General features: G+C 39.5%; 1 protein-coding gene across 12 annotated transcripts in view; it reads right to left on the reverse strand.

The window, feature by feature from the left end:
* Positions 1–20,450, reverse strand: part of LOC120860387 (serine/threonine-protein kinase Nek11-like) — a 277,232-nt gene that overhangs the window by 164,342 nt on the left and 92,440 nt on the right. For all 12 annotated transcript variants that reach the window (XM_040236197.1, XM_040236192.1, XM_040236190.1 and 9 more), the window contains 3 exons: positions 5,073–5,222; positions 4,901–4,979; positions 614–699 (listed from right to left, as the gene is read on the reverse strand). In XM_040236197.1, coding sequence (XP_040092131.1) covers positions 614–699; positions 4,901–4,979; positions 5,073–5,222 — 315 coding nt within the window. The remainder of the gene's footprint in view (positions 1–613; positions 700–4,900; positions 4,980–5,072; positions 5,223–20,450) is intronic.

Consider the following 20,450-nt stretch of genomic DNA (forward strand, 5'->3'; position numbering starts at 1 on the left):
GTAACAGCCTGCACAGCTGCACGTGGCTATTCTGACATAAGCTAGTATTCTGGGCTCTTGTAAGTTATGGCATAGGAACTCTGAATCAGGCAGGAGAGAGAAGTATGAAACACACATTCTGTAGTTCTTATGTACATCTCAAGAAAGTAAATTCTGGCTTATTTTCAATCGTCCCAAGACTCCACAATGTCATCTTTTCAATAGATACTCTGCCAGTTCCTGTTAAATAATATTGACACCCATTTATGCTTAATCTGAATGTTCATAAGCATAAATGTCACTAAATGCTTGAAAGATAAATTTCTTTATATACTTACAGTGCAACTGCAGAGCTACCCTGCAGATCTGTAAGCTTTGTAGCTTTGTAGAGGTTTAAACTTTTATGGTTTGTAGAGGTTTGTAGAGGTTTAACCTTTTATGGTTTCAATTTGCTACCACCTGGGGCAAAGGGATTTGAAATATCAAGTTACTGAAGCTCCTTAATTTTTTGGCAAGGCTTAAGTGAATTCTAGGATACTCCATGCAGTCAGCTTACCACTAATAGATTTTTTAAGATAAATGCATTTAACATTTATACTCAGTGGGCTTTTTTTTAAATAAAGTAATTACTTACACAGCATTAATTATATAAGCTGCCTCCTCCTGACTATTCAAATTCTTGTCTTCCAGGGCCATTTCTGAATACCGACACATCAGGTCCTGAAAAAAGAACAGCCATAACATGCCTTAAAGAATCCTCTTCAGGGATGAAGAGGCATAAAATGACCAGGGGCCTTTTCTGATGTGTAATACTATTGACCGTGTCTGAGGCTTGAAATCAAACCCACCAGTAACATTTTTCCTTCTGTAAAGGGTTTAAAACATTACAGAGCAGCTCCTATGGGTCAGGCCCCTGCCCACCTCTCTAACCTCATATTGCTCTGCCTGCTCTCTCACTTCCAGTCACAAAGACACAGATAGGCCTTTTCTCAGCTCCAAGAACACACAGCTTTCTCCCACCTCAGGGCTGTTAGTGGACAATGTCTTCACTCCCAGTGAAACCAAGCAGAAACCTGTGGGGCTCCTGGGCAAGAAAGTCTTTCTGTGTCACCTGTTTCTCGTTTACAGGGAATAGACTCAGCCTCCATGACCTTCCCTGATTCCAAAGGGCAGGTTCAAATAGCTTTTGATCAGGGAAGGGAAGGGATGCAAAGACAAGGGAGGAGCAAGCAAAAAACAACAGTGCAGCATTGGGGCAGAGTCCTGGTTCCCCTCGAGGGATGCGTACACCAGTATCTCTGAGCTCTTCTGCAGAACTAAAACCCTGAATAAATGGAAGATGTTAACTACTTGAGGAAGCATTCCTCATTCCACAGAGAAAGTTACAGCTTGGTAATCTCAGGGACCACAGAAGCTCATCAGGAGATCACTTGAGACCAGACTAAAGGAGTGAAGGCCCTGCACACACCCTGACCCTTATCAGTAACCCCACCCTTGAGCCATTGCTATAAAGTGAAAGTGAAGTCGCTCAGTCTGACTCTTTGTGACCCCATGGACTGTAGCCTACCAGGCTCCTCTAACCATGGGATTTTCCAGGCAAGCATACTGGCTGCTGCTGCTAAGTCACTTCAGTCTGGTCTGACTCTGTGTGACCCCATAGATGGCAGCCCACCAGGCTCCCCCATCCCCGGGATTCTCCAGGCAAGAACACTGGAGTGGGTTGCCATTTCCTTCTCCAATGCATGAAAGTGAAAAGTGAAAGGGAAGTCGCTCAGTTGTGTCTGACTCTTAGTGACCCCATGGACTGCAGCCTACCAGGTTCCTCCGTCCATGAGATTTTCTAGGCAAGAGTACTGGAGTGGAAGAATACTGGAGTAGGTTGCTATTTCCTTCCCCAGGAGATCTTCCCAACCCAGGAACTGAACCTGGGTCGTCTGCATTGTAGGCAGACACTTTACTGTCTGAGCCACCAGGACCCCTGGGTTGGAACACACAGTTTTGAGGGCATGAGCCCACTGTGTCCCCCTTTGTCTGACAAAGCAATAAAGCTATTCTTTTCTACCTCACCCAAAGCTCTTGTCTCCGACATTTGATTCAGCACTGGTGCACAGACGCCAAGTTTCAGCATCACTAGGGCCAGGGCTGGGAAAGAGGGCACTCACCTCTCAGGTGCAAATTTAAGGGGCACAAGAAAGTAACTAAGATAAATAATATTTTAATACAATAATTTTTTTTAATTAATGACAAAAAGCCTTGGAGAATACAATATCAAACCCAGTCTTGAACTTGCACCATTCCACCTCACTTTCTTTTCAAGCTGACCTTAGGTCTACTTGCCAGCAAAACCAATTTGCTGACACCAGATGTGGCGCAGGAAAGTACAGTGTTTATTGCAGGGTGCCAAGAAAGGAGAATGGGCATCTAATATTCAAAAGACCCAAAAGCCCTGATAGCTTTCAAGGAAGGTTTTTTTTTTTTTTTTTTTTCCCCCAAACTTTAAACTTGTATATTGGCATATAGCTGATTAACAATGTTGTGGTAGTTTCAGGAGAACAGTGAAGGGACTCAGCCATACATATACATGTATCCATTCTCCCCCAAACCCTAGCTCCATCCACTCTGGCACATAACTTTGAGTAGAGTTCCATGTGCTACACAATAGGTCTTTGTTGGTTATCCATTTTGAATATAGCAGTGTGTACATGACATTAGGGAAGGTTTTTTAAAGGCAACATTTGGGGTGAGGGTTGCAGCTCACAGACTTTCTTAGGATTGGTAGATGGTGAGGTGACAGGTAGGGTGGTGTTTTGGAAATCTTAATCATCAACCAGTCTGAGGTCTATGTACTGGTGGTCATCATATAGTTACCACCTGGGTAGGGGGTCTTAGTTTCTGCAGAACAACTCAAAGGTATGCAACACATCATTATATATACCCCTTGGGGGAAGACCTAGGACTCATGGAACTATTGTTTAGGCTATCTTACTTTTCTTGCTTGACTGCTTTTCTTTTGTTTCTGCATTTCCTCATTTCTCTAATTAGTAATGGTTTGAGTCTGCATTTTGGAATTCAGGGAAGAGCTGCTGCTGCTGCTGCTGCTGCTAAGTTGCTTCAGTCATGTCCGACTCTGTGCAACCCCATAGACAGCAGCCTACCAGGCTCCCCTGTCCCTGGGATTCTCCAGGCAAGAACACTGGAGTGGGTTGCCATTTCCTTCTCCAATGCATGAAAGTGAAAAGTGAAAGTGAAGTCGCTCAGTTGTGTTCGACTCTTAGCGACCCCATGGACTGCAGCTTAGCAGGCTCCTCTGTCCATGGGATTTTCCAGGCAAGAGTACTAGAGTGGATTGCCATTGCCTTCTCCGCAGGGAAGAGCTAAGAGACTAAAAAAGCCTTTTTCTACCGTAACAGTGGACATGGAGGGACTTTCATCCCTGGGAAAGCTCTCCAGTGTCCTCCTTCATTTTAGCTTCACCTTAATCCTAGCCTTGTTGGATCCTGTCCTTGAACTTTTGGTACTTTGCTACTATGGATTTTTTATTAGCATCACTTTGGATTTTTTAAACATTGCATTACAACACAGTTTATCTTGATTACTGAGTTTTGGGCATCCTCTTTAATTTTGCATCAGGGCAAATGCCTCACTTGTCTCACCCTATTCCCAGGGAATCTATTGGATACCTTGTGAATTGTTTGTTTGTTGGCTCACATACACTTCATTGTGGTTTTGATCACAATAACCAGCCTCTTCTCAGAAGTCTGCCCTCAGACAAGAGGACAGTTATGTTCAGGGAGAGCTATAAGCAGCAGGGAGCTCCTACCACCTCCCCTTCCTGTCATGCTCATCCCACATCTTTAGGGGTTCCTCCTCCAGGGAATATCACCTAAGTCAGAGCTTTGTAGCACCCACTCCATGTGATCCCAACATTCTCACTCAGGCTTCTGTAGGACTGGCTGCTTCTCACTGTCTCACTGATGTTGCAATGTCAACCTGCTCCTTCTCTGGCCAACAAAGCCCTTCCTTTACTGTATTTCACAGCATCCTGTTTTCTTTCTTCTTAGTGTTTCTGATAGTTTACAATTATTTTATTTACTTGCTTACTTTTACCCGGTTATTGGATCCTCTTACTAGTAGTCAAGCTTCAAAGGACAGAAGCCATATCTGTGCCTGTCATTTAACCAACCTCCCCCTGAGCCCTGGAGTGTCAGCACAGTGCTGGATGCTCAACTAACAACTGCACATCAAGTCAGCATCCTTGCTTCCTGTGGACTGAGAACTGGATACTGATGGAAAGGTGTGCCCGTTTGTAAAGGTGAATGACTGCTTTGTGGGTCCACTTAAAATTATTCATAAAATTAAAGGAAATCTGCCTGAGGGATTTGGATTATAAAAGCCTATAAAACTAAAACAAACAAACAAAAACAAAACCTCCTGAGAGGATATCATTTTCTGTTTTCTTACCATGAAGGCAGATTCTCTGCATCAGAAGGTCTAATCTTCAGGAAAACAAAATGAACTCAGCTAAGCAATAAAAAGTATTATTAGGATATAAAATAAAGGAGTAGAATAATAAAGGCCTAATGAAACCTCCAGATTTTGCATCATTAGAAGTACATTGTTATACTAGCAGGAATACACTTACAAAGTATAAAGGAAAGATTTGTGAGTCAAGAGTTCTAAGGGCGGATGTTGCTATTAGGGAGAAAATTACAATTCTAACTTCTCATATCTGGGGCACCAGGGCACTGGAGTTCATACACCTTCTTTGGCAAAAAGACTGACTACTAACAATTTCCCCCAGCTTTTAAAAAATTTCTTGTTTCTCCTTTCTGACTGATTCTTTAATGCAGCGTATCTTCAAATCCTAGAAGATATATAAATGCTAATATGTACTTCCCAGTATCCCTTTCATTTTAAATACCTGTAGTTGTTCATCAATGTAAGGAAGTTTTAGAATTTCTATTGCAGATGGTCTCAATGAAGGACACTTGTTCAACATGCTGTAATGTTTAAAAAGAAGATTATTTTTCAAATGAATTAAAATGTAAGTACAATTTAAAATTGTTTATGCAGCAATATATTTCTTTCCATACCTTTCCATAATGGCATTCAGCTGTCTTGGGTATCTCTCAGGGAGAGAAGGAGTGTCTCCTTCAACAATTTTTAAAACAATGGATAAGAAATTGGAGCCAGTGAACGCATGATTCATGCAGCACATCTCATACAAAATGCATGCCAGGGACCTGAAGACACAGTCAAAGAATCTGAATGAGGAATAAATGTCCTCTTTTAAATTTGATCATCATACAAAGTACAAAACCTCAGATGTGCTAGGGCACTGGATGTGAGGCACTAACATACACTTTGTTTTCTACTCAAATACATGTTTATTTAAAAAAAAAAAAGGGAAAAAAAGGAAAGAAGAAAGCACAAAATGCAAGTCTGAATGAACAACTTTTGTCAGAGGAGAGCAAACAATCCAACAGGAATATGCCTATACAGAGTAGGGGCTCAATAAATATTTGATAAAGGTAGTACGGAATCTTTGAATTAACCTCTTTGAAGGAAAAATAAAATGCAGATAAATACTGTCTTCCTAACGTAGTTCAGTCAGTGTTATATATGCAAAATGAAATTTAAATTTATTAGCCTAGCCTTCCCTCTAATGTGTGCCCAAGAATTTTGAAAAGGAAGCTGGCATCTTTATTAGTTTTCTAAATAGAATCCATTTGCAAATAGGGTGGGAGAGTGGTTGCCTGAAGCTCATATTAATGTGCATAAATTCTCCCTTCAGGAGTATGAAACAGAATATTAAGGTTCTAGATCAGTTCAACACTAATTTGTAATAACTATGCAAATCACTCATCTCTAAACCAGTAGAAAAATATTTTAAATAATCTACATCATTAAGAAAACTAAGGGGAAATTTCTGCCTGAACTTAGTGTTAGGAAAGACCTTTTCTCCTGAACAATGGGTTAATTTTACCTTCTGGGTATTTTGAATTATATAACTAGCCAGGTCTCCCTTTTCTTAATAGTTGTTTGAAAGATCAGAAATACATTTGCCACTGACCTTGTGTAAGCTGTGTTTTATATAACTTTAAGCATAAAAGGCAAAGTATATATCAATATATACATACATACATGAATATTGTCTTTTTAACCATTTTATGGGTGTTCAACAAAATGTGCGTTTGTAAGAAAATCCTGGATGCATACATTGAAAATGTTTCTGTTCCAGTAAATAATAACACTAAAAATGTTTAAATGATTGGTGCTTTACATATTACAAAGTACTTTCATACAGATCTCAACAGAGCCTCATAATTTCCCAGTGAAATAGAGCCAACAATATATTTTCCCCCTTTTTGACATGATGAAACTGGCTCAGAGAAGTTAAATGACTTGGTTTAAGTTAAACTGACTCTTGAGTTAAATATTTTTCTTTTCAAATCTGAGACTATTCCCATTATAGAACACTAGAAATATGGGGATGTTAGGAGAAATTACATGATATTGACTAGAACAGCAAGTTCAATGTCAACTTTATAAACTATGAAAATTTGAAGCTCAATAAATTTTCATCTATCTGTAAGACTATTAAATGGTATTTGGTATAGATGCACATATTTAGATTTCTATAACCAAAAAAACAATTTCTTTCAAATAAAGGTGAAACAAACACATTTTTAGACAAAGAAAAATTGAGAAAATTCATGGCAACAGGAAAGCACTAAAATCCCAAAAGGGAGTTCTTCCAACAGATGGACAATGATCCCAGGCAGAAATAAGCAATGAAAGAAGGAATGAAGAACACTGGAAAAAGTAACTTTTGAATATGTTTAATCAACACGAACTCAATAAAACAATATTAACTATCTTGTGGGATTTAAAATGACATAGAATAATGCTTTTGACAAAAATAATGCAAAATACAGAAGAGGGTAAATAGAGTTAAAGTATCATAAGATCCTAACATTACTGGGAAAGTGGTAAAAGTAGTAATTTTTGTTGTCGTTTAGTCACTAAGTCATGTCTGACTCTGTGACCCTATGGATTGTAGCCCGACAGCCTCCTCTGTCCATGAGATTTTCCTGGCAAAAATACTGGAGCAGGTTGCCATTTCCTACTCCAGGGGATCTTCCCAACTCAGGGATCGAACCCACGTTTCCTACATTAGTAGGCAAATTCTTTACCACTGAACCATCAGGGAAGCCCCGGTAATTTTTACTAGACTGTAGTAAATCAAGATTCTCTATCGTCTGAGTCACCAGGGAAGCCAAGTCAAGAATGCATATTGTAACCGCTAGAGTTACCACCAGAAGAATGGTATAACAATGTATAACTGACAAGTGTAAAACTAACCAGTTACTAGAGGGAAAAAAATCAAACAATAAAAATTAAATTAAAACCAAAAAAGCAAGAAAGGACAAAAGAACATAAAACAAGTGAGATGTGAAGATTAAAAAGATGACAAACTGTCATTAAGCATTTCAACATGATTATGTATATCAAAAAGGTCAAAAGACACTACAAACTACTAGAATTAACAATTGAATTTAGCAAGGTTGTTAGATACAAAGGTCATTTCTATAAACCTGTGACAAATTTTAAAAACAAAATTTTAAATGTCATTTACATTAACATCACAAAATGTCAAATATATAGGAATAAATTAAACACAACATATGTAAGACCCTTCATTATAGCCTTAGTACTCTGCTGAGAGAAATTAAAGAAGATTTTTTTTTAAAAAAGGGAGGGATAAATTCATACTCTTGGATTGGGACATTCAATATTCTGAAGATATCAATTTTTCCCAGACCCAGAAGATCTATAGATCTAATGCAATGTAAATCCAAATCCTAGCAGACTTTTTTGTAGCTGACTCTAAAGTTTACATGGAACTACAAAAGGAAAAGGGTGGCCAAGGCAACTGAAGATGAATAAGTTTGGAGGTCCTGTATTACCAAACAGCAAGATTATTATGAAGTTGCATTTCTTATGAAAGTATGATACTGACAAGGAAGAAAAAAATAAAGCAGTGGAACAAACTGCAGATCAAACCAGATCTGCACATAGTCAACTAGTTGACTAATGCAAAGATAAATGCACTGTGGTAGAGAGAAAGACGATCTTTTTAATAAATTCTGCTAAGACAACTGAACATCCATACGGAAAATATTATATACGAATGCCTCTCTCACATCATATTCAAGCACAAAAACCAATTAAAGGTGGGTCTAAATGAAAATAAAGTCACAAAATTTTAAGAAAAACAGGTAAACATCTGCCTGATCTTGGTGTGAGCAAAGATTTTTTTTTAAGTAAAATGCAAAAAGCATGAACAATAAAGTTAGGGACTGATAAATGGACTTCATTAAAATCATAAACATCTATTCACAAAGTCAAATCTGGGTTTCATGAAGACATAATTTTACCTGAGTCATACTTGATGAATGTATTAGGGTTATAAAAAGATGAGGAACTATCTGGCTAGATAGACCATGGCACAGTTAGATTTAGAGGACAGCTTGGTAATCAATTCTGATGCAAAACTACTCCCTTTTTTTGGAAATCCTCTCAGCTACACTGAATGCATGCTGCTTTCCATTTACCTATTTTATTTTGAGCTACTGATACTGGCTGTGCTGCAGCACATGGAGACTTCATTTATCAGCCAGTAACTTGTGGAAAGGGATCTGCTCTGGTCCCAGTGCACCTATCTGGCACAGAAGTCAGTAAATGACATATGAGCCAATATGATGTAGAAACTTTGATGACATTTGGGGCAAAAGATTTTTTGATTATCCTGTACCAGTTTTACAATCTACCTACTATGTATACTTTGTATTCTAATAACTATACATATATGTAGCTATATGTCTATGTTTTAATTTTCTCCAGTACCCTACTCCAGTACTCTTGCCTGGAAAATCCCATGGACAGAGGAGCCTGGTGGGCTACAGTCCAGGGGGTCGCTGAGAGTTGGACACGACTCAGTGACTTCACTTTCATGCCTTGGAGAAGGAAATGGCAACCCACTCCAATGTTCTTGCCTGGAGAATCCCAGGGACAGCGGAGCCTGGTAGGCTGCCATCTATGGGGTCGCACAGAGTTGGACACGACTGAAGTGACTTAGCAGTTTCCAACCAGGCATATCTACATGGGAATAATTACATTATCTCAAACTTATCACTTCTATCCTTTTTGAAGGCTTTTCTCTTATTTGACTCCCAGGTCTTAAGTATGGCAATGCAACAGCAGGGAAGGGTCAGGGGCCAGGAGATGAGTTGAAAAAAAACAAGAGATATATTTTACTTAGAAGTCTGCAACTTGCATTCCTTCCCCTACCCCCACCCCCTGCAAAATACAGCCAACTGTGAAGAAGTAAACAAATAAATCCCTGAGGGGGTGAATGTGGCAGTGAAAGGGAAGACTGGGATCAGGTGTATGAAGCAAATTATACCTGAATTCCATAAACTTGCCATCTGTCCAAATCGACCAGAACTGCTCAGAGGATTTCTGAAGCACAGATTGATAATGAATTGCAAATGTAACTCTGATTTTGTCTTGTCTCGAGATGAATAAATTTTACTCTTTGAAATTTGCCCTGATGCTGGAAAGAGGAGCCTACCCCACAGTGGTGCATGACTTTAGTGAAGGAAATTTTATTGATCTTCTAGATAATATGTTTACTTGGTATAAGCAAGGACTACCCTAACATATCCATCTGGAAAAAAGTATATATAATTTAAGCAGCTGAATAAGTAGAGTAATAGAAATTTAATACAAGTATAGCAGGTCTTGCTTTAATATGTTACCCTAAATAAAAGTCTTTAGTGTAGTAATGTTGAAAATCAACATAAACTCAGTCAATATGATGAATGACTCCAGGGCTGCTTGAACAAATTTTAAGAAGTATATATTAATAACTACTATCTATGAAGGGCCAATCATATCCCAGAATCTGTAATGGTTCTTCCCAAGCTTTAATATGCATACAAATCTCCCAAGGAATTTGTTAGAATGCTAGTTCTGAGTATTTGGGGAGAAATGGTGGTTACATTGGGAGCATAGTTTCTGTATCTTCCTTGAATCCTCATGTAAAACAGAGCAGCTAGATAGCAAAACTTAAAACCAGGGCCAACATTTTTAACAAAATTAGGTGACAAAGTGTCTCCTTGAGCCTCAAGGTACAAGTATATGGAGACAAATCACAATTGCCACGTGACCTGCATAATGTCAGCATCTGTGTAAGAAGAAGCAGAGTCAGTGGAGTAAGTGACTGAGAGACAAAACAATGAAAAACCCTCAAAACAGTCAACAGGTACTCTCTGAAAAGCACAGGGGCCAATCTAAGAACAGCAGCTAAAACCGACAGGGGTTCTGCCCAATCCAAAATCAGAGGGAATGTGAGAAAACCCCAGGGTAAGGCCTAAAGGGACTGGAGCAGGAAGATCACAGGGCAGAGGGGAAACAAAAGGGAAAGACTGTTTGATCTTTAGCTGTTCTTGGGGTCATGGTCATAGACTCCACACAAATGATAAAGTCTGAGAAATAAACATGGATAGCATTCAAAGGTGGGTCGAGAGGTGGGTTGGCAACAATGATGAAAGCATCTTCCCAATGCCAGCTGTTACTCAGCCCCTCGCTGCACAGAGGCTGCTTGTGGCAGGCAGCATGTATTGCTCATGTGGCATAAGAGACTTCACATACTGGAATCTAAAGAAGGGTGCAAATGAACTTATTTACAAGACAGAAATAAAATTACAGATGTAGAAAACAAACTTACAGTCACCAGTGGGTAAGGGAAGGAGGGGTAAATTGGAATTTGGGGATTGACATATACACGCTACTATATATAAAACAGATAATAAGAACCTGCTGTATAACACAGGAAACTGCCCAATGCTCTGTAATGACCCATATGGGAAAAGAATCTTAAAAAGAGTAGGTATATGTATATGTATAACCTAGATAGTGTATTAAAAAGCAGAAACATCACTTTGCTGACAAAAGTCTATACAGACAAAGCTATGGTTTTTCCAGTGGTCAAGTATGGATGTGAGAGTTGGACCACAAAGAAGGCTGAGCGCCGAAGAATTGATCCTTTTGAATTGTGGTGCTGGAAAAGACTCTTGAGAGTCCCTTGGACTGCAAAGAGATCAAACCAGTCAACACTAAAGGAAATCAATTCTGAATATTCATTGGAAGAACTGATGCTGAAGCTGAAGTTCTAATACCTTGGTCACTTGATGTGAAGAGCTGACTCATTGGAAAAGACCCTGATGCTCAGAAAGATTGAAGGCAAAAGGAGAAGGGGGTGGCAGAGGATGATATGGTTAGATAGCATCACTGACTCAATGGACATGAATCTGAGCAAATTCCGGGAGATGGTGAAGGACAGAGGAGCCTGGCATGCTACAGTCCATGGGGTCGCTAAGAATCAGACACGACTTAGCAACTGAACAACAATGACAAAAATAAATGATTCACTTTGCTGTACACAAGAAACTAACATAACACTGTAAATCAACCACACTCCAATAAAATTCTTTTTTAAAAAAAGATACTTTACACTTTGAGTGAATGGTTGTGTTCCAATGGCTTTCATCATCTTTGATAGTCTCCGGAGGCTATTTTAAGATGGCCTTAACCTTAGGACTTCCTGGTGGTTCAGTGGTTAAGAATCTGCCTTACAATGCAGGGGGGACGCAGGTTCCATCCTCGGTCAGGGAACTCAAATCCCACATGTCACCCAGCAACTAAGTCCTTGTGCCACAACTACTGAGCCCTCCTGCCACCACTAAAGAATAATCCATCCACAGAAAGGAAAGATCTCGCATGTCCCTGCTCTTTTTCTAAGCACTAGACAGCCTCATTTCAGACCAGGACACAGCCTGGGCCCTGGACCTGTGACACGAGCAGGAGCAGAGCAGGCCTGCAACCTGGAGCAGAGGCTCAGGTCACCTGCAGTTCTCATGTAATGTGAAGAAGAAATACATTTTATAAGTACCTCAGAGATTTTTGGAGCTCCTTGTTATTTCAGCCAAACCAACTTGTGCACCATCTCCTCATGTAACAGTCTTCAGCAGCTTCTCCCACAGAAGGTAAAATCCAAGGTCCTCACTATGGTCATTCACCACATGAACGCTGACTGCTTCCTCAGCCTCGTGGATTTATTGCACATCCACACACACACACGCACACACGCACACACACTCACAGTTTGTCCTCAGCTAGCCAGAGGACACTGAGCAGAGCTTCCCTTTGGAAGGACTATACTTCCATGTCCTTATAGTGCTCTCAGGGGCTTTCAGGAGTCAGAGAAGGCCCAGGTCACTTGCAACTACTTTCAAATTCTCAGTATATTTTGAAAATGAAAAAAAACACCAAAATGGAGTTTGAAAAATTAGATTTTGAAAATTTTACATCTAATAAATTAACACTGCAGCCTACTTCCATGTATGTCCACCCCTCCTCCCCCAGTGGACACCCCCCTCCTTCAGTATGGGTACTGGATCTTTCTGCCTGAAAGGCATTTTGTCAGACTTTTCTCTGTCCTTCCCATCCTAAGCAGCATCATCCACTCTCTGAGACTGCAGCTGATGCTCTGCACACTCACCCTGGCTCACCCCTTTGACATCAGAGCCTTGTGCAAATGGCAATTTATGTCTGCCAATCTTTTGAAGACAAAGTCTAGAACTTTCATGTTTATCTTGATCTTTCTTTCTTTCTGTGGACACCTCATGGGCAAGACAGAGTAAGGCTAAGGGAGCTGGAGATCCTGGTAAACTGGCTTCTGGATAGAAAGGGAAGCCCTAACTTGAAGCATTTATTGGTTTCTGTGAGGTTGAGAAGAGATGTGGATAGTGGAGTCTTGTGAGCTAGTCTGAGCTGGCTCCTGTACACTACTGAATTATGGGAGGGATGGCAAGATGGTGCAGGGGTGAGAAGGTAGTTCAAGGCTGGGGCGAGCAGAAGAGGAGTCAGGAAGAATGGAGGGAGGGTCTGAGGCACACAAAGAAGCTGCCAATCCAGTTTCTCAGCTGAGGCCCAGGTTCTTGGGCTCCATCCATCAAATGCACCTGCAAGCAGAGGACCAGACTGCCATGCTGGCACAAGCCACTTCTCTTAAGTCATTTCTTAAACTTCTTAAATAAAGAAAATGAACAGTGTCAGCTTGTTATAATGGAGACCCTGACCAGGAGTTGAGTCTCAACTCTGCTTTACTGTCCTTCTGACAAAGCCTATTCTAGTCGCCACTAAAAATAATAAATAATAAAGCACCTTATAACCTAGTGCCTTCAAACAACAATATTAATTCTGCTCATGAATTTATTCTCTCAGAAATTGACAAAGACAGCTTGAATCTTCTTTCCATGGCATTTTCTGGGCAAGCTCAGTTGAGGTTGGAAGATCCATTTCCAAGTCACTCACATGACGGGCTGATAGATGTTGGCTATCATTTAGAAGCTCGGCCAGGGCTAAAGGCCAGAGGCCTTGATTCCTTACACTAGACTCCCAATGTGCTATACACAGGCTTTCTCACAGCACAGCAGCTGAATTCCAAGAGCAAAGATCTCAAGAGAATCAGACAGAAACAGTGTCATCTTCTGTGACCCAGACTCAGAAGTCACATAATATCAGTTCTTCCATAATCACAGTGAATAAATCCCTTTATTCACTTAGCAAATAAACAAGCAAATAACAAGCCCCAGAGAAGGGGGAGTGAGAAGAGTTGCTACAATATATTACCTAAAATATCCAGTTTTCCTGAAGAATTTCCTGTGTATCCACTTCCATCCCCTTTAGATTCTTAGTGGCAAGATCTGCTATAACACAGCAATGGGCAGAGATGTGTTCGGTGATTCTTATATGCCTTGCTGACAGGAGAAACTGTGCCTTGAATAACTATATTTTCCTGTAGCTTTCACTCATGTAGTCCTTGGCCAGCTCAAACAAGCTAAGGTGCATCTTGATGAGTGGATTAAGAAACCACAAGCAAGGGGAACCCCTGATGTCTCTGAAATTTTCAGGCTAAGAATTTAAAGTTGTTGATCTAAATGGAAAACTCTGATACTTCCCTGTTGTTTTTAGAAATGAATTCCAGTCATTCTGAAGCGTTTTTCATGGTAGGCTATTAGAACCATTCCAACTTGTGTGTCAACAATCTTCTTGAAGTTGAGCTAGAACAGAAGTTTCATATCCACATTGTAACTCGTGTCCTTAAGAGTGACTGGCATGAATCCTTGTATCTCATTGCTTTAATTCACACTTCTTGGTTTACTAGTAAATTGAACTTCTCTTCATCAAATGGAGTTTTAAAGTCCTTTTCTAGCAACTTCCCATCCATATCCTTTGTTGATTTCCAAGTAGGAACTCCTTAGCTTTGCGTTTGTGCTGTTGCTGTTGTCTCAGTAGTTCATTTGTAAGAATTTTTGGATATGCTAGACTTTGACACTGCCTTATAGATATGTCTCAAAAACTTACTATATGCTTCATACATATTGTAATATATGTCTGAAAGTTCTTTATTTCTCTCACTAGATGGTGAAGCTTAACTCCCTTCCTGTTATGTGTGGGCTGGACTTAGCGACTCTCTTTTAATAAATAGAGAATAGAAAGTAGAATAGAAATGGAATAGAAATGGAAAAAATGGAGAAAACTGGCAGACATCAATTAACCTAGTGACCAAAGCTGATGTCACCAGTATTAAGTCATGCTGACATCATACATCTCCTGATAAAACTGTGATGAGACAGACACATCACTTTTATGGTAGTCTTACAAAAATTGGTTTTTCACCCAAATCCAGTTGAATCAAGAGAAAATACTGGCCAAATCCAAACTGAATAACTTTACAAAATACCTGACCAGTATTCTTCAAAACCATCAGGAGCAACAAGGACATGTCTGATAAACTTAAAACTTTGATAAACTTAGGAAATGACTGACTGCAATGTGGAATCTTTGGACATCAGTGAAAAAATGACTTACATTCAAATGAAGTTTAGTTGATAGTAATGTATCAATGTTAATTTCTTAGTATTGATAAATGCACAATGATTACGTAAAATAACACTGTGTATGTGTGTGATCAGTCAGGTCTGACTCTTTGCAACCCCATGGATGGTATCCCGCCACGCTCCTCTGTCCATGGAATGTTCCAGGCAAGAATACTAGAGTGGGTTGCCATTTCCCTCTGCAGGGGATCTTCCTGGCCTAGGGACTGAACCCGTGTCTCTTGCATCTCCTGTACTGGCAGGTGGATTCTTAGCCCCCATACTACCTGAGAAGCCCCAAGATAACTCCAGAAAATACAAATTTTAGAGTTTTTATTCTATTATGTGAAAAAATACCATTGAAATTTTGATAGCAATTGCACTGAATCTGTAGATTGCTTTGAGTAGGGTGGACATTTAAAAAAAATTTTTTTTTTCCAACCCATGAGCACAAAATATCTATTTGTTTCTCTTCAACTCCTTTCATTAACATCATAGTTCTCAGTGTACAGGTCTTTCACTCCTTGGTCAATAAAAGTGTGGGCATCGTTGTCTTGTTCTTGATCGTAAAGGAAAATCTTTCAGCTTTCCACGATTGTGTATGAACATGATGTTAGCTGTGGACCTGTCATATAAGCCCTTTATTATGTTGAAGTATGGTCCCTCTATACTCATTGTGTTGAGTGATTTTATTAGAAATGAATGTTGAATTTTGTCAAGTATATTTATCTGCATCTATTGAGATGCTCATATGATTTTTATCCTTATTTTGGAAACGTAGTGTTTCACTTTGACTGATTTGTGAATGTTGGACTATTCTTGCAAAACTAGAATAAATCCCAGTTGATCATGAATAAAAATAGATTTAAAAAATTAAAATGCCCAGTTTTCACAAGTTAGGAAACATGCAAATAAATAGGAAAAAATGATTCATATGAGGAAAACAGCAGGCAAAATGAACTACCCAACAGAGCCCAGATGTCAGACTTAACACACAAGTATTTCCCAGTAGCCATTTCAAATATGTTCAATGAACTAAAGGAAACAGTATTTAAAGGAATAAAGTATGATAAAATGTCATATGAAATGGAGATTATCAGTTCAGTTCAGTTCAGTTGCTCAGTCATGTCTGACTCTTGGCGACCCCATGGACCACAGCACGCCAGGCTTCCTTGTCCATCACCAACTCCCGGACCTTGCTAAAACTCAGGTCCATTGAGTTAGTGATGCCATCCAACCATCTCATCCTCTGTCATCCCCTTCTCCTTCCTGCCTTCCATCTTTCCCAGCATCAGGGACTTTTCTAATAAGTTGGCTCTTTGCATCAGGTGGCCAAAGTATTGGAGCTTCAGCTTTAGCATCAGTCCTTCCAATGAATATTCAGGACTGATTTCCTTTAGGACTGACTGGTTGGGTCTCCTTGCAGTCCAAGGTACTCTCAAGAGTCTTATCCAACACTACAGTTCAAAAGCATCAGTTCTTCGGCACTCAGCTTTCTTTATGGTCCAACTATCACATGCGTATATGACTACTGGAAAAACCTTAGCTTTGACTAGACAGACCTTTGTCAGCAAAGTAATGTCTCTGCTTTTTAATAGGCTGTCTAGGTTAGTCACAGGTCTTCTTCCAAGGAACAAGTGTCTTTTAATTTCATGGCTGCAGTCACCATCTGCAGTGAATTTGGAGACCAAAAAAATTAAGTCTCCCACTGTTGCCACTGTTTCCCCAGTCTATTTGCCATGAAGTGATGGGACCGGAGGTCATGACTTCATTTTCTGAGTGTTAAGTTTTAAGCCAGGTTTTTCACTCTCCTCTTTCACTTTCATCAAGAAGCTCTTTAGTTCTTCCTTCTTCCATAAAGGTGGTGTCATTTGCATATCTGAGGTTATTGGTATTTCTCCCGGCAATCTTGATTCTAGCTTGTGTTTCATCCAGCCTGGCATTTTGCATAGTGTACTCTGCATAGAAGTTAAATAAAAAAGGTGACAATATACAGCCTCGATGTACTCCTTTCCTGATTTGGAACCAGTCCGTGTTCCAAGTCCAGTTCTAACTGTTGCTTCCTGACCTGCATACAGATTTCTCAAGAGGCAGGTAAGGTGGTCTGGTATTCCCATCTTTGAAGAATTTTCCACAGTTCATTGTAATCTATACAAACAAAGGCTTTGGTGTAGTCAATAAAGCAGAAATAGATTATTTTCTAGAACTCTTTTGCCTTCTCAATGATCCAGCAGATGTTGGCAATTTGATCTCTCATTCCTCTGCCTTTTCTAAAACCAGCTTGAACATTTCGAAGTTCTCAGTTCATATACTGTTGAAGCCTGGCTTGTAGAATTTTGAGCATTATTTTGCTAGCATGTGAAGTGAGTGCAATTGTGCGGTAGTTTGAACATTCTTTGGCATTGCCTTTCTTTGGGATTGGAATGAAAACTGACCTTTTCCAGTCCTGTGGCCATTGCTGAGTTTTCCAAATTTTCTGGCATAATGAGTGCAGAACTTTCACATCTTCATCTTTTAGGATTTGAAATAGCTCAGTTGGAATTCCATCACCTCAGTTGGAATTCCATCACCTCAGTTGGAATTCCATCACCTCTACTATCTTTGTTCGTAGTAATGCTTTAAGGCCCACTTGACTTCCCACTCTAGGATGTCTGATGCTAAATAATTGATCACACCATCATGGTTATCTGGGTCATGAAGATCTTTTCTATATAGTTCTTCTATGTATTCTTGCCACCTCTTAATATCTTCTGCTTCTGTTAGGTCCATACCATTTCTGCCCTTTATTGTTCCCTTCTTTGCATGAAATGTTCCCTTGGTATCTCTAATTTTCTTGAAGAGATCTCTAGTTTTTCCCATTCTACTGTTTTCCTCTATTTCTTTTTTGAAATTAATTAATTAATTTTTTGGAGGCTAATTACTTTACAATATTGTATTGGTTTTGTCATACATTGACATGAATCTGCCACTAGTGTACATGTGTTCTCCATCCTGAACCCCCCTCCCACCTCCCTCCCCATCCCATCCCTCTGGGTCCTCTATTTCTTTGCATTGATCACCTCAGAACGCTTTCTTATCTCTCCTTGCTATTCTTTGGAACTTTACATTCAGATGGGCATATCTTTCCTTTCTCCTTTGCCTTCAGCTTCTCTTCTTTTCTCAGCTATTTGTAAGGCCTCCTCAGACAACCATTTTGCCTTTTTGCATTTCTTTTTCTGGGGATGATCTTGATCACTGCCTCTTGTACAAAGTCAGGAGTCTCTGTCCATAGTTCTTCAGGCATTCTGTCTATCAAATCTAATCCCTTGAATCTATTTCTCCCTTCCACTGTAAAATCGTAAGGGATTTGATGTAGGTCATACCTGAAAGGTCTAGTGGTCTTCCCTACTTTCTTCAATTTAAGCCTGAATTTGGCAATAAGGAGTTCATGATCTGAGCCACGGTCAGCTCCCAGTCTTTCTTTTGCTGACTGTATAGAGCTTCTCCATCTTTGGCTGCAAAGAATATAATCAATCTGATTTCAGTATTGACCATCTGGTGATGTCCATGTGTATAGTCATCTCATGTTGGAAGAGGGTGTTTTCTATGACTAGTGCATTCTCTTGGCAAAACTCTGTCAATATTTGCCCTGCTTCATTTTGTACTCCATGGCCAAACTTGCCTGTTACTCCAGGTATCTCTTGACTTCCTACTTTTGCATTCCAGTCCCCTATGATGAAAAGGACATCTTTTTTTGGTGTTAGTTCTCGATGGTCTTGTCGGTCTTCACAGAACCATTCAACTTCAGCTTCTTCAGCATTACTGGTTGGGGCATAGACTTGGATTACTCTGATATTGAGTGGTTTACCTTGGGAACGAACAGAGATCATTCTGTCACTTTTGAGATTGCGCCCAAGTACTGCATTTCAGGCTCTTCTGTTGACTATGGTGGCTATTCCATTTCTTCTAAGGGATTCTTGCCCACAGTAACAGATATAATGGTCATCTGAATTAAATTCACCAATTAAAATCCATTTTAGTTCACTGATTCCTAAAATGTCAATATTCACTCTTGCCATCTCCGGGTTAACCACTTCCAATTTACCTTGATACATGGACCTAATTTCCAGGTTCCACTCATGCAATACTGTTGTTTACAATATCAAACTTTACTTCCATTACCAGTTACATTCACAACTGTGCATTGTTTTCACTTTGGCTCTGTCTCTTCATTCTTTTTGGAGTTATTTCTCCACCCTTCTCCAATAGCATATATAGGGCACCTACTGACCTGGGGAGTTCATCTTTCAGTATCATATCATTTTGCCTTTTCATACTGTTCATGGGGTTCTCAAGGCAAGAATAGTGAAGTGAAGTGGTTTTCCATTCCCTTCTCCACTGGACCATGTTTTATCACTGAAGAGAGAGAAATTATTTTAAAAATCAAATAGAAGTTCTAGAGTTGAAAAGTACAATAACTAAAACAAAAAATTCTCCAAAGAGGCTCAACAGTAGATTTTAAGTCACAAAAGAAAGAATCAAGATAGACTGAAAAGTATTATGCAATCTGAAGAATAGAGAGCAAAAGGAAGAAAAATTATCATTGCATCAGAGCAGGTAGGAAACCTAGAAATATACCAGCATACACATAGTGGGAAGAACAGAAAGACAGCTAAGAGGAAAAGGAGGAGAAAAAGTATTCAAAAAAGGAAGAGCTGAAAGCTTCCTTTTCCAAATCTGGTAACGTTTGATGAAATGTTTTTTGTTTGTTTGTTTTATAGCCAGCAACAATGTTGTGATAGTTTCAGGTGAACAGCAAAGGGACTCAGCCGTACATATGCATGCATCCATTCTGAAATAAGTTCATTTACATGTCCAAGAATCTCAACTAACCCCAGGTAGGATAAATGCAAAGCTACACTGAGATTCATCAAGGTAAAAATGCAGAAAGAAAAAGAAAAAATCTTCAGAGAAATTATTAAGGCCTTGATTGAAAAACTATTGTATTCAGGGATAGAATATTATGCAAACATCTAGATGATACATAGATATATATTTGCTGATACACAGCAACACTTTCCTGAGTGAGAAAAAGAAGTTCAAAAAATTATACATAGTGTGATTTTTTTTTTTTTTTTTTGTGGGAACAAATACACTTAGATAGGTACTACATGAAGCACTTAGCACATTAAATGTCAATCATGGAGAAAGCACTCTACAGAGGGTAGCTATTCCTGGTTCTTTTGTTGCTGTTGTATTAAGCTCTTTAAAAAAAATCCACCAGGCTAGACTGACATTATCTGCAGAGTTTGTATCAGTCATTGCATGCTCATCATTGAAAAACTATATTAATACTCAAATTTACTGCCTCTAAGTGAAGTGTTCCCCTACTCAGCTTCTGCTGAGTGAACCACATGGTGTGCTCACTCGCCAAGGAGGATCATTCCCCAAGAAGGTGAAGCTGCCCAACAACCTGCTCTGAAT

This window comes from Oryx dammah, unplaced genomic scaffold (assembly GCF_014754425.2).
Source record: "Oryx dammah isolate SB20612 unplaced genomic scaffold, SCBI_Odam_1.1 HiC_scaffold_11058, whole genome shotgun sequence".
NCBI lineage: Eukaryota > Metazoa > Chordata > Mammalia > Artiodactyla > Bovidae > Oryx > Oryx dammah.